The sequence below is a fragment of the Laccaria bicolor genome, genomic scaffold, assembly GCF_000143565.1.
Source record: "Laccaria bicolor S238N-H82 LACBIscaffold_1 genomic scaffold, whole genome shotgun sequence".
Lineage (NCBI taxonomy): Eukaryota > Fungi > Basidiomycota > Agaricomycetes > Agaricales > Hydnangiaceae > Laccaria > Laccaria bicolor.
Genome location: NW_001889872.1, coordinates 2165061 through 2178324, shown reverse-complemented (window position 1 = coordinate 2178324; position 13264 = coordinate 2165061). Strand labels below are relative to the sequence as shown.

At 46.6% G+C, this 13264-nt stretch overlaps 2 protein-coding genes across 2 annotated transcripts; both read left to right on the top strand.

Moving 5' to 3' along the window:
• Window positions 1–1250: 1250 nt before the first annotated feature.
• On the top strand, window positions 1251–1502 carry LACBIDRAFT_301531 (uncharacterized protein; the record flags this gene model as incomplete). Its single annotated transcript, XM_001874155.1, has 1 exon — window positions 1251–1502. The coding sequence occupies one exon, from the start codon at window positions 1251–1253 to the stop codon at window positions 1404–1406; it is 156 nt and encodes a 51-aa protein (XP_001874190.1). The 3' UTR covers window positions 1407–1502.
• A 292-nt stretch (window positions 1503–1794) lies between these two features.
• Window positions 1795–4311, top strand: LACBIDRAFT_301530 (putative magnesium transporter, CorA-like protein; the record flags this gene model as incomplete). The annotated part of the gene is made up of 12 exons (XM_001874154.1): window positions 1795–2395; window positions 2445–2851; window positions 2906–2965; window positions 3016–3070; window positions 3117–3251; window positions 3307–3408; window positions 3467–3648; window positions 3705–3794; window positions 3856–3884; window positions 3938–3998; window positions 4067–4234; window positions 4294–4311. The coding sequence occupies 12 exons, from the start codon at window positions 1795–1797 to the stop codon at window positions 4309–4311; spliced, it is 1908 nt and encodes a 635-aa protein (XP_001874189.1).
• Between the last annotated feature and the right edge of the window lie 8953 nt (window positions 4312–13264).

The following is a 13264-nucleotide window of genomic DNA, read 5'->3' as shown; positions in this document are numbered from 1 at the left end:
ATTCCGTTCTCATTGATGACGAAGAGGAGGAGGAAGAGGAAGAAGAAGGCTCTGAGGATGGATCAGAAGAGGAAAGTCTTGAAGGCATGGATGATTCATCGGTTGTCAAGGGTGTGGAATCTGAGGTTGTCCCAGTTGTGGAAGCAACTAAAGCAGAAGAAGTTGCCGAGCCTAAAACGCCTGAAGCACGGCCGAATGCTTTGCCTGAAGTAGTTGAGGAGGTTATACCTGAAGAACCCGCTACTCCCGTCGAACCTGTTGTTGCCGAGGAGGAGGAAATTGTGGAAGAGTTCGTTGTGAAGATACCAGAGGACGAAGGGTCGAAATCACGGCTCAGCAAGGAACTACCTCCTCTTGGCCCTACGGAGCTTACGGCGCCTGTTGTTCCAAGCAAAGACGTTAAGGGAAGAGTCACACCTCCACCACCATCAAAATCTGTTTCTCGCCCACAAGGTCCGGCCACACGCTCACGTCGGGAAAAGTCTGGTGTTCATGCTCTGGACCGATACCTCTCCGACGCCGTCGACGATACGGAGGCGGAAAGGGACGAAGAGGACGATGATTGGGATTTCGTGGAAGCAGTAGACGGAGAAGACCGCAATGGAACAAAGGGAACCAGTCTTTTCGCTCGTGGTGTTGTCGACCGATATCGTTTGGCTGTTTTCCGCAAAGCATCGACGCCGAATTCGCGATCTGCGCAACGGTCGTTCTCAGGGATGTCGAAGGCTTCTCAGGCATCGGAGGCAACGGAGTCTCCTTCTCCTTCTCAACGTCGTGGAAGGAATGCTGGTGGGCTTACGTTTAGAAAGCACCCCAGACAGTTCTTGCGGCCTAGGTCACCTCCTCCGTCGTCTTACTCTTCGAAGACGAGTACGACGAGGTCTGCGTCTGCGTCCAATGTTCTCTCAGCAGCGTCAATCACTGCTTCGCCGTCGTTTGGGAGCACACTGCCAGTGTCGCCATCTCTTAGATCCAAACAGTCAGCTACTTCTATGGGTGCCCAGAGTGCCTCCTCTGATCAATCAGGGAGTGGGGCGACTCCCGCTATACCCGTTGATAATGGAAGACCTGACGTCAAAGAGTCGTCATCCCCCTCAACGACGCAGGAAAAGCTCAAGACGAAGAAGTTGAAGAGGTACAAGAACAACGCAGAGAAAGTCTTTTCACTTTTCTCCTCCCCTCGCCAATCGTAGTGATGTCAACACCACTGGTTGGTGGCTGTTCATCAAGTTTCTTTTTTTTTTCCCTACATGCACCTCTCTAACTATTGCAGCACCCTGCTATCTACTATATGCACAGCTAGTTACGCCAGATCAGCACGTATAAACACCCCTGGTAACCACACTCCCTGCTTTTTTTCTCTCTCTCCTCGTTTTCAATTTTCATTCTTACGATTCATGGTTTAACGGCATTCCAGGTCTGGATGCTTCCTACATAGTATTTTTTTTTTCATACCCTGTCTTTACCTCGCTGTCGCACAATTAGATCGCTCGTTTAATTAATATCGCTGTCTGTGGCCTATGGATTCCAAAACCCAGAGTAATAATTGTTTGACGCAGAATAGGTAGGTGCAAAATTTATCTCAAAAGTACACGAGGCATTAGAGTGCACTAAAAATATTCTGATTATCGTGGTTGGAGTGACATGCGCACGCGTAGCTCGTTGCCACCCCTGGGCCTTAATGACAGGGGGGCCATAGTTTGCCGCTCATTGGCCCCCGTTGACCATTACTTCTGAGGGTGAAGCTTATTCTCCCCTCACCCCGCCCACAAGCCAGCTTTCCGTGTCTCCAGCATGCCTCGCGAGAATAGCTTTTCAGATTCAGAGGGACGTTCCCTCACGCCTGACCTCGAAGACGAGGAAATAGCCGAGCGTCGTGCAGCTTCTCCAACGGCAATATCACCTCGACAAAGGCATCACCGATCACCTGGAGGCGGGGCACACCACTTACAGCTGGTACGCACTCGTACGGGTTCCAAGAGATCAATACACTCCCAAGCCAGTCACCAATCCGCCGCCGCGTCAATCCCTTCCGCTTGGCAGCAGCTGCCACCCCTTGAACGGTTCCGTTCTTTGGCCCGGAGAGTTATAGCTCTGCGTCGTGGGGCGTCCATATTCGAGGTCGGCATGACTTCACGCGTTGGGGCTGAGCCTGGCGTGAACCCCCGACGGCCTACTGCAGAGGCGTTGTATGGGAACATCCATAAAGAATGTGTGATTGAGGTGTCGGATTACTCGTCCATTCGCAGTAACTTTCGGAAGATATCCAATGCGGAGTTCGTGGATCTCATCGACGATGATAATGCGGGTCAGAGGGAGCCTTGGGTGAAGGTGCGTTGGATAAACATTGGTGGTTTGAGCTGGGACGTCATCAAAGCCGTCGCGATCAAATATGGTGGGCTCTACTTTTTGCCTCCGCTAAGACGCGCCTGACCAGTTTTTAGACCTTCATCCATTGGCGTTGGAGGACGTGTTCCATGGCCATATTCGAAATAGGTCAAAAGCGGACTATTACAGCCAGCATCTTTTCTTACGAGTTCTTTGCCATGAACTTAATCGGGATGAGAAGAAACAGAGCGAATCTTTTGGTTTCCCAAGTCATGCGGACCGCTCATCCTCTCCAGAACCAATAAAGGAGGAGGATGAGGAGGGTACTCCACACGAGTCGCGTGGCAATGGTCATGACGAAAGCGCTAAAATAAGCCTCTCAAAGTCGCGCAGATCGTCAACAATGCGACGAAGAACTGGCCCTATCCTGCCGTCCACCCAAGCTGACATTCCTCCAACACCGTTGACCCCAGCATGGAATTCCCCTAGTCGCCTCACTTCACTGCTCAAGAGGGAAGCACAGGTGCGTTTTTGACGCTTGGTGAATTGATATGTATGGACATTAAATATGAAACAGCTCAAAGACGTTAGGGAAAGGCAAAAGGTAGCGGAAGTGTCCGTGGCAGCGTTGAAACAGGTTACATATTCAGTGCTGCAGTTGTGTCAAGGTACTGACCGAATATCCAGGACGGCCGTGTAAATGTGAATGTGTCCCCAATGTTCATATTCCTCTTCCGAGATGGTCAGTTCTGCCATTCTCAGATCGAAGTCTTGTAACCCCCACTCAGGAACTGTCATCTCGATACATCCAACACCCGACCTCTCCCTGACCGCACCCATAACCCAACGCCTACGCCAACGTGATACCGTTCTCAGGAAGTCTGCCGACGCGTCTTTGCTGGTGCACGGTATCCTTGATCTGAGTACGGTTCCTTGCAACTATGGCCTCGTCACCTTACTTACATATATTCCATTCAGTTGTCGACAACGCCCTCCAAGTCATTGACGAATATCAAATTAAAATCAACAACTACGAACGCGATATCCTACTCAAACCCAGTATGAAGACCGTCAAGCAACGTACGTGGTCACTTATCCCCTTTTCAGAAGTATCTCATTTTATGCTTGAAATCTGCAGTACACATTCTTTCAGGCGACCTGATACTACATAAACGAACCTTGGAACCCATCAAAACACTCCTTTATGGCCTTAGGCGGTACGACGTTGATCGTTGTGCCGCTCTCATTGATTCTTCCGATCCGACGAATGCGGATGTCAAGGTTGTTGGGTTTATGAGCCACAAATCCAAGATATATTTGGTATGTGTTTTATAGTGTCCTCCTGGTGCTATGGTTGATGAGTCGAAATTACGCAGGCGGACGTTTTTGACCATATGGAGCATATCCTCTCTAGTCTTGACATGTTTGCTGGCATTGCAGAGAACCTCATTGACTATACCTTCAATGTAAGCCACTTGGTACATCAGTGTGCAAAGTGCTGACACCACGCCTTATTTCTTCAAACAGCTGGCTTCGTATGAAATGAACGAAGTGATGTGCGTCTATGTATTGTTTATCCAAAAAACGCACACTCACAAGCTCCTCACAGGCGTCGATTAACTCTCGCAACGATCATTTTCCTCCCCCTTACCTTCCTAACTGGGTATTTCGTAAGTCCTTTCCCAAACCCCACCAGTGCATCTTCCTCGCCTCATCTGCTTCTCATCTCTCTCTTTAGGGTATGAACTTTGTGAAAGAGTGGTCTGTCCAACACAACTCGGACCTTTTGTTTTGGGAGATCTCCATACCGATTATGCTGGTCATCACACCGCTTTTCATGTGGTCTGACATTCAGAAGGCATATCATTTTGTGCAGAAGAAGATGATAAGTAAAAAAGCTGTTCAGGTGTGTCAAGTCTGATCTTTGATTTGAGAAATGTGGCTGAGATGTATTGTGTGGAATAGATGTATAAGCTCTCTTGAAGATATCTTATTATACTGTATACCATGCTGCTGTCTTTTTTTTTTGCCTTCAAAAATGCTCTCTTTTGCCACTGTTACATCATTAGTCTTAATATATATATAGTGCCTGTCATCACTTCCCCGCACCTGATTTGGCAGGCAATCAACAAAAACAAACTTTCTCTAACTACATTTTTTAAGTAAGCTCAAAAACAGCATATTTGTGCTCAGATTGATTGTAGCTATCTGCAGTGTGAAAATCAGACCTGTAGCTCAAGTTTTCAATTTTTTGACCTTGAAAAAGTGAAACAAGCCCTAACCCTAGCTTAATAATGGTCCGTGCACACCCTAATATGGTAATAGGGGCACAACAGGGTCCTAACCATTTATGGAAAACCAAGGACATCTATCATGGCACATCGTTTAAACATCATTTTTTAGCATTTCCCATTGTTTTGGAGCAGTGTGAACAGTTTCCTGAGGGGTGAAATTTTGTATCTGAGCCCAAAAAAGTGAAACACCGTGGGAAAAACACCAAAACTTTGTCAAATGCATTCTTTTCATGGGTTTCTTCAGAGAAAAAAAAGGAAAAAAAAATCATAAAAATTTCCTTGGCTCATGCCGAGGATGGTGGGGAAGTGATGGTAGGCACTGTATCATGCCCAAGGTTGTCTTTGACATCCTTGGAGCTATCTTGTCTTTTCATATTGCTATCTACCATCCTATCTCAACTAAGGGGCTGATTGGTCCTTGTAGATTTTATCTCAATGTCAGGTCATGACAGAAAAGGTTGACTGAATCCAAGCTTATATTTCACCTGAATCCTGGACAACATCTGCAAAATAACTACTGACTACAGGTGTCCAAGGGGGTGGCGGAACGTGGAATTTACATATACAGTCGCAAGAAGAATTAAGGCCCTAGTGCTCAACCCCCCCCTCCCTTCACCCCCCAAATCCGGTATGTTCTTCCCACCCTCCTATGTTTTTCTCAGAAGGAACCATCGGTTATTGGCAGCCGTCACCTCCGAACGTCGTTTACCAATGACAGCGATGACCTTCTGGGTTCTCCACGCTCATCGAACTCGTCGACTTGCCCGGCGCCATTCCAACCACCTATGCGCCCGACATCGACTCCATCACCTTCAGGGTGTCATGCCCAGGAAACGTCTGTAAACACCACACACGTCAGGACGTATGCAAGGTATCGAAAATTACTGACCAAATATGTGTGTGCAACTTACCAAATCAAGCTCCAAGGGTGCTCTGGTAGTGTTGCAAACCATTTGAATGGATTTTATTAGAGAAGGTCACAAAAAAATTTAAGGCCTCTGACGGATGCCCCCCCCCCAACCCTATATCCGGGATCCACGTTCCGCCACCCCCTTGCAGGTGTCTACATAGCGTCAGGTAGCTTTGGAGGCCTGGAGCAATGTACCCCTCTATCATAGTGCACCATAGGAAGGTGTGTTCCTCACCAGTGCTCCTGAGCAATGGGAGACTCATAGTGCCATAGCACCATAGCAGCTGTACTTTGTGAAAATGAAATGCACACTACCGATGTCCACCCAGATGTACCAGGCTGAGATAGAACATTCTATGAAGGGGGGAAAGTTGTTAGTACTAGACAGCTTACATTGAGGAAACCCCATATCAAGGAGGGAGCAATTTGCGAACAACGGGGGAGCTGTTCAAAAAAGGGGAGATGGGAGAGAGAAGATGTTGAAAAGATGCCACTGACTGGCATTTTATATCTTCCACATTTGCCTGTTTGGCCAAAATAGTCCCCTTTCAGTGCACAGACACCGTCATTGTTGACAATGACCGTGCTTGTGAGATCGTTGGCAGTGAGATTTCTGATTAATTAGAACAGGTAGGCAGCTACTGACCCAGTGCCTTGTAGTCGTTGATTTCTACTGAACAGTATAAATCTACAGGAACCACCAGAGAGCTCATGAGATTTGGACAGTCTATGGGGAAACGAGGCTGCTACAGGAGTCTCCAGAGTTTGGCCAGCCCTCTCTGAGTCTCATGAGAAAGGGCCTTGCTACTGGGAAAAAAGGCCTTTGCAGATGAAAGAAAAGAGGAAAAATAGAGATGACTGAACTACCCTCTATGTTTCACCCTTTGTACTCTTGAATGAATTCTGTTAAGACTGACTGTGATGAGTGCTTGCAAAGTGGCAACTGGTGATGACATTAAAAGACAGGATCAAGACAGGATAGTCTTGGGATAGTCTGCACTCATATAACAGGAAATGTATACCCTTCAAAGAAATCATTGTCAAGGATGGCTATAGTCAGACATAGAACAGTGTCTACTGATATACTAGGGACTAGCATGGTAACAACCAGTAAAAAAACCACAGTTTTACCAAATATGGTACGGTACGGTTACTGCGGTTACCGGTACAACTGAGCCTTTTATGCTGTTCTGACTTCACAGCTCAAATATCATAATGTCACTCTGTAATTTATACTTTTTTTCTGTTCTGGAGGAACAATATACTCTTAATTGTCATTTAGACATATTTTACTCTTATTTTTATTATTGTAATTAGGCCTATGCCCCAAACTTTGTGCAAACCTGGCTGATCCCTCAAGCCAAAAACTCAAATCCCATGAAACAGAGCCTGATTTCAATGTACAGCAGGTATAAAAATGCCAATAAATTTGGTTTTATTCTCTGCAGTATTTGGAGTCAATATAACCTTGAACTTTTTTCAAATATCATGCAAGCATAGGCGAAATGATGAAATGCATCTTGATCATTAATAAATTTGTATACAGTTATTTATTTTAACTAGTCACGCTTTGTAACCCTATTAAACTCATTTAGCAGCTTGGCAGTTCCGGAAAACCATGGAATTTATGGAAATTCCACAGTTTCGTACCGAATGTTACTGGTAACTAAAGTATGGAAATTTCTGCAGTATTACCTAAACCATGCTAGTCCTTATCATATACATAAGGTTGACTGAGGTCAGAGATAAGATACAGTAGTGGCTTTTCATATGAAAATTGAAAAATTTTGGGAAGATGTCCAATAAGTGATTTCTTAGCATCAGAAGCAGATCTGAATGAAAGGGGAGAAGCACTCCCACAAACTAGACATATATTGATGTTTAGACATGAGTGAGATGTCTGGTTCTGACACAGACATTATCTTATCCTGAGATGAGCTTGCCCTCAGAATGTGACAGACAACCTTAGTCATGATATCAAGACCAATGGTGCAGCAGTGGCAAAATATCAAAAAGTGGACAATAAAATCTTTTGTAATGAAAAAAGCAGTTGCTAAACACTTTGTAGTCTGAAGAAGTGGCACTATGGACACTACAAACTTTTGTAGTCTAAAAAAGCGGACACTACAAACTCTTGTAGTCTATCATTAAAACTTATAGTCTATGTCTGACTTTTTAGTCTCAAAGAACAGACACTACAAACTTAGGTAGCCTATCAGTAAACTTTGTAGTCTTTTGTAGTCTATTGGTTACATTTATAGTCTGTAACTGGCTCTTGTAGTTTATCAGCAAACTTTTGTAGTCTGTCAGTGTCAATTTCCCTTTTAGGGTATGGACCTTCCTTTTTTGGAGATCGGGAAATGTCAAAGTATGAGTCTTGATTGGAATGAAATACATTGAAGAGAAATGTTGAAACATGGATCTTGATTGTAATTTCCTTAAACTTGTAGAGTACTTATACATTTGATCAAAAAGAGCACAATTGGAAGATAATGGGATTGAACCTGGCCTGATTGAAACAGTATCTAATTGAAATGAGCCATAAATTGTGATCCAACACTACTTGTTTACATTAGTCAGTGATGAGATGATCATCATAATCAGGCCTATGAAGATGATTAGGCATTGTCACAGGTAACCCCCGGGTACTTTTGGCCATACCCGTACCCATACCCATGAAAACCCATACCCTCAACCATGGGTAGGGGTTTCTGCGGGTAAGGGTATGGGTTTTTGTGGGTTTGGCGGGTTAGGCGGGTCTTATGACGGGTAGCTACTGTATTTTCATTCAGTATTGATCTTACTCTCAGTCACAAGTCAAACAATATCAAATTTTAGTGTATTAACACAAAGACAATTATAACTGTATTCTATTCAACTGATTATGTAGAAGCTTTAGACCTGTGCACGGCACAGCACTCGCTGGAACAGCTACAAGTAACTGACTACAAAATACATTACAGGTAAAGTGAAACACATGAGCCAACAGACATCTTGAGATGAGGAGAAAGGGCCTCATCATCGCATTGTGGTTGTGTGGCCATTGTGTTGTCGTCGCATGGTTGCGGCACCGTCGTGTGTCGCCATGGTCACATCGTGGTGTAGTTGTCGCGTCGCTTGTGTTGTCGTTGCGTCGCTGTGGTGTCTGTCATCGTCGCATCACTGTGGTGTCTGTCGTCGTTGCGTCACTGTAATGTCGTTGTCGTGTTGCTGTGGTGTCGTTGTCGTGTTGCTGTGGCGTCGTCGTTGCGTCGCTGTGGTGTCGTCATGGTGTCGCTGTGGTGTCGTCGTCGTGTCGCTGTGGTTGCATGGTATGGTTGCCGCCTCGCTGACACAACGTAGCGCCTGCATCTGCATCGTTGTTGGGGTGTGCATTTGGAGCAGTCGTTGTTGTCCCATGGTCCCCATGTCCTCATTCGTCGTGTCTGTGTCCCGTGTCCTCAACTCTAATGAAATAACAAGTAAGCTCAGCGTTGTGTAGAAGAACAACCACTATATTTAGTACCTAATGAAATAACAAGTCTAGGTACCAGTGAGTATTGATAAGAAAGAAAGAGAACGAAACGACGTACAAGCTCAGCGTTGTGTAGAAGAACAACCACTGAGCGTGACGGGTGTGACATGTAAGTAGAAAAGTCCGAGACGCGTTTAAACGAGAATGTATCTAGATGTCAATTTCTAACACTCCCACTCATTCGTGGTTTCAAACCGAGCATGGAAACGAACCGCATGTGTTTCTCTCCAGTAAGACCCTTCGTTAATCCATCTGCAACCATATCCTTAGTTGGAACATAATCAAGAAGAATTTGACCATCTTCGACAGCAAAGCGAATGAAGTGATAGCGAAGTTGAATGTGTTTGGTGCGAGGATGATTGCCGGGATTCTTTGAGAGTGCGATAGCTCCTTGGTTATCACCTAGGAGCAAAGTGGGCTTGTCCTGCTTGAAGCCAAGTTGCTCGAGGAGCTGACGAAGCCAGATCACTTCCTGAGAAGCACGTGTGAATGCCATATACTCTGCCTCAGTAGATGAGAGTGCAGGTGTGTTCTGGAGTTTGCTGCTCCAGCAGATAGCTGCACCACATGCAAGAAAGACAAATCCTCCAGTGGATCGTCGAGTATCGAGATCGCCAGCCCAATCAGAGTCGGAATATCCCAGGATGAATGAAGTCATCTCACCAGCCTTCTTGCAATTGAAGACAAGGCAGTAGTCACAAGTCCCTCCAAGATAGCGAAGAACATGAACAGCTTCATCCCAATGAGTTTTACCTGGGTTGGAAGCAACTTTGCTGAGTGCTCCCACTGCAAAAGCAATGTCTCCACGAGTTCCTAGCATGCTGTACATGAGGGTACCGAGTAGGCTTTGATAAGGAAAGTTCTGCATGAATTCGACTTCGGAGGGAGTCGAGGGGCAGTCAGATTTGCTAATCTTGGCTCCAGAGCTGAGGGGTGTGGGATGAGTTCGACCATCATTGAAACCATAGCGCTCAAGGGACTGTTGGATGTAGCGTGATTGGGAAAGTTGAAGGATGCCAGCTTCATGATCATAATCAATCGCAACACCAAGGAGTTGGCTGATAGAACCAAGATCCTTGATTTTGAAGATCTTGCTGATGTGATCCTTGATCTTCTGCATGAAGTCTAGGTCATTGCAGAGTAATCCCATGTCATCAACATAGACAGCGAGGAATACAATGAAGTCCCCTTCTTGAAGGATGTAGATGCAGTAATCGGCGTTGATTCGACGAAAATTGAGCATTGCGAGCTCATGGTCAAGGAGTTCGTTCCAAACTCGAGAGGCTTGCTTCAATCCATAGATCGAACGAAGTAGCCGAGCGATTTTCCCAGAGAGAGGACCAACACCTTGAGGAAGGTGCATGTAGATCTCTTCTTTGAGAATACCATTGAGGAATGCTGTGTCAACATCAAGGTGATGGAAGTGAAGTTTGAGGGTGACTGCTAGGGCACACAAAACACGGATTGAAGTGAGCTTTACCACAGGTGCAAAAGTCTCATCGAAATCCATCCCGGGGATCTGAGAGTAGCCTTTCGCAACCATGCGTGCTTTGAAGCATTCGATGGCACCAATGTTATCCCGTTTGACTCGAAATACGAGTTTGGAACTCACAGCCTTTCGTCCAGGAGGTAGTTTCTCAACAATGACAAATGTGCCCATAGCTTGGAGGGATTTAACCTCCTCATCAATGGCTTGTTGCCACGAATCTGCATCGGGACTGCCCATGGCTTCAGTAAGCGTCATGGGATCAGTGTAACCAGTGGATGTGGCTGAAGCGGCAAATACAAAAGCGATTTGAGCAAATGCATCATCATCTGCGTCACCATTGTCTAAAGGAACCTCTGCTTCAGGAGGGGGAGAATCAGCACGATATCTCTCAGGAAGACGACGTGGTCGTGGTCCCTCAATTATCGGTGGATCCCCAAGTAGCTCGAGTTCAGTTCGACGTCGACGAGGTTGAGCAGGAAGATCAGGAAGAGGAAGAGGATGTTCCTGATGTGGTGGTTCAACAGGGAGAGGATTTGGAAGTGGATCTAGGTCCTGAGGTTGATTCTCTTCCTCATCGATGAGGTGTTCAATGGGTTGAGCGTTGGTGACAGGTGCTGAAGGAGGAGACTCCACATCAGCTTTGTCCCATGCGTCTCCCACTCGAGTCAAGCCTTGGACATCTCCAGTCAGTTCACCATCCCAGACAATCTCGGATAAATCAACTGGTGGTGCTGGGACTGCAGGAGGATTGATGCGCTCATCAAAAATGACGTCCCGAGAGATGATGATGGATCGTGTCTTCAGATCCCAGAGCCGATAGGCCTTAGTACCAACTTCATAGCCGACCATGATGCATTTCCTTGTTTTCCAGGCAAGTTTGGTGCGCTTGGCTTTAGGAATGTGAGCATAAGCAGGACAGCCGAAGGGTCGAAAGGAGGTGATGACAGGTTTGGTCTCAGACCAGGCCTCTTCAGGAGTAGAGTCTGGGAGACGTGAGACTGGGGAGCGATTACTGAGGTACATGGAACATTCAAAAGCATAGGTCCAGAATCCAGATGAGAGGTTACCCTCAAAAAGCATGCATCGACCACGTTCAACAATAGTGCGGTTCATGATTTCAGCAACACCGTTCTGCTCTGGGGTATAAGGAGTGGTTTTCTCATGAAAGATGCCACAGGACTCCAGATAGTCTTCGAACTCAAATGAGGTGAACTCGCCGCCACCGTATGAACGAAATACCTTGATCTTCTGGCCAGTTGCAGTCTCAACAAGCAACTTGAACTTTCGAAACATGGTGTACACCTCCGACTTCTTAGCCATGAAGTAGATCCAACCTTTGTAGGTGCAATCATCGATGAAGGTGACAAAGTAGCGCTTGCCCCCAATGCTGTTGGGAAAAGGACCACAGACGTCTGAATGGATGAGATCCAATTTTCGTCTAGCGCGCTTTTTGGAAGGAGGAAAGGGGAGTCTATGTTGTTTGCCATGTACACAAGCTTCACAAAATTCTATACGACCTCCCACTGATGTAACACCATCCACCATGCCCTTGTCAACTAGTCGTTTGACATTGTCATAACCGACATGACCTAGGCGACGATGAAGGAGGTTAATATCGAGGTGACGAGAGGTGATAGCAGCATTTGCATACTCCTTGGATGTCATAGGACACGCGATGAGGCGATAGAGGCTCCCACTGGTTTTATGCGCTGATGCAACACATTTGCCAGAAGGCTTCGAGCGAATGAAGCAGTCGTCATTGTCAAAGAGGATGTCGTGTTTGCCGTGATCAGTGAAGCGAGCGACAGAGAGGAGGGAGGCTGCAAGCTCAGGTACCCATAAAGCATTGGGTATGAGGGCAGGAACAACTCCCAAAGGGGTTTCCATCAGATAATGAATAGTCCCTTGACCAACAGCTGGTATGACCGAAGTGTCCCCAAGATGAACCTTAATGGGTTTCTCAAGCTTGGTGAAGGTGTTATCGATGAAAAGTTCACGACGAGGGGTGAGATGGCGGGAACAGCCAGAATCGATGTAGGTTTCGAGGTGAGACTGGTGGGAGAGGAGAGCGACAACTTCGGTGGCGATGAAGACATGAACGTCATCGTCGTTATCGTCAGAAGGGAACTCTGCATAGACGCTGGCGATGTTCGCCGCAGCTTGCTCTGGTTCAGAGGTGGCGGTGACTTGTGCGACGTTAGCGGTGGACAACTTCTTCTGACGATCCTTCTTCCCAGAGTCCTTCCCCTCAGTAGTCCCATTCTCCAAATCCCGCTTCTTCTTACGGCAATCCAACTCACCATGACCAAGGAACTTGCAATAGCCACACTGCTTCTTGGACTTCACCTTCGAGGAAGATGCCTTGGCCTGGCGAGCAGTGAGCGCAGAGTCAGCCTGTTCACCACCAGTGATACGACGATACTCCTGCATGAGCTTGGTGGAGACAACAGTGGTGGAGAGTGGAGTGGTGTCGGAAGCAGATTGGAGGAGGACGACGACAACCGTCTCCCAGGTGGAGTCTCGGGGAAGGGACATGAGCATGATTTGAGCCAGGAACTCGTCGTCGAATGCCTTCTTGTCGAGCTTCCGATTCTCCATGGTGAGGAAGTCGAGATGGGCATGCATGTCCTCACCGTCAGCGTACTTCTTCTCCAATATCCCAACCTTGGTATAGAACGCACTCAAGCCTGTATGAGTGTCCTTGTGCCGAAGAACCAGCTTCTCCCAAA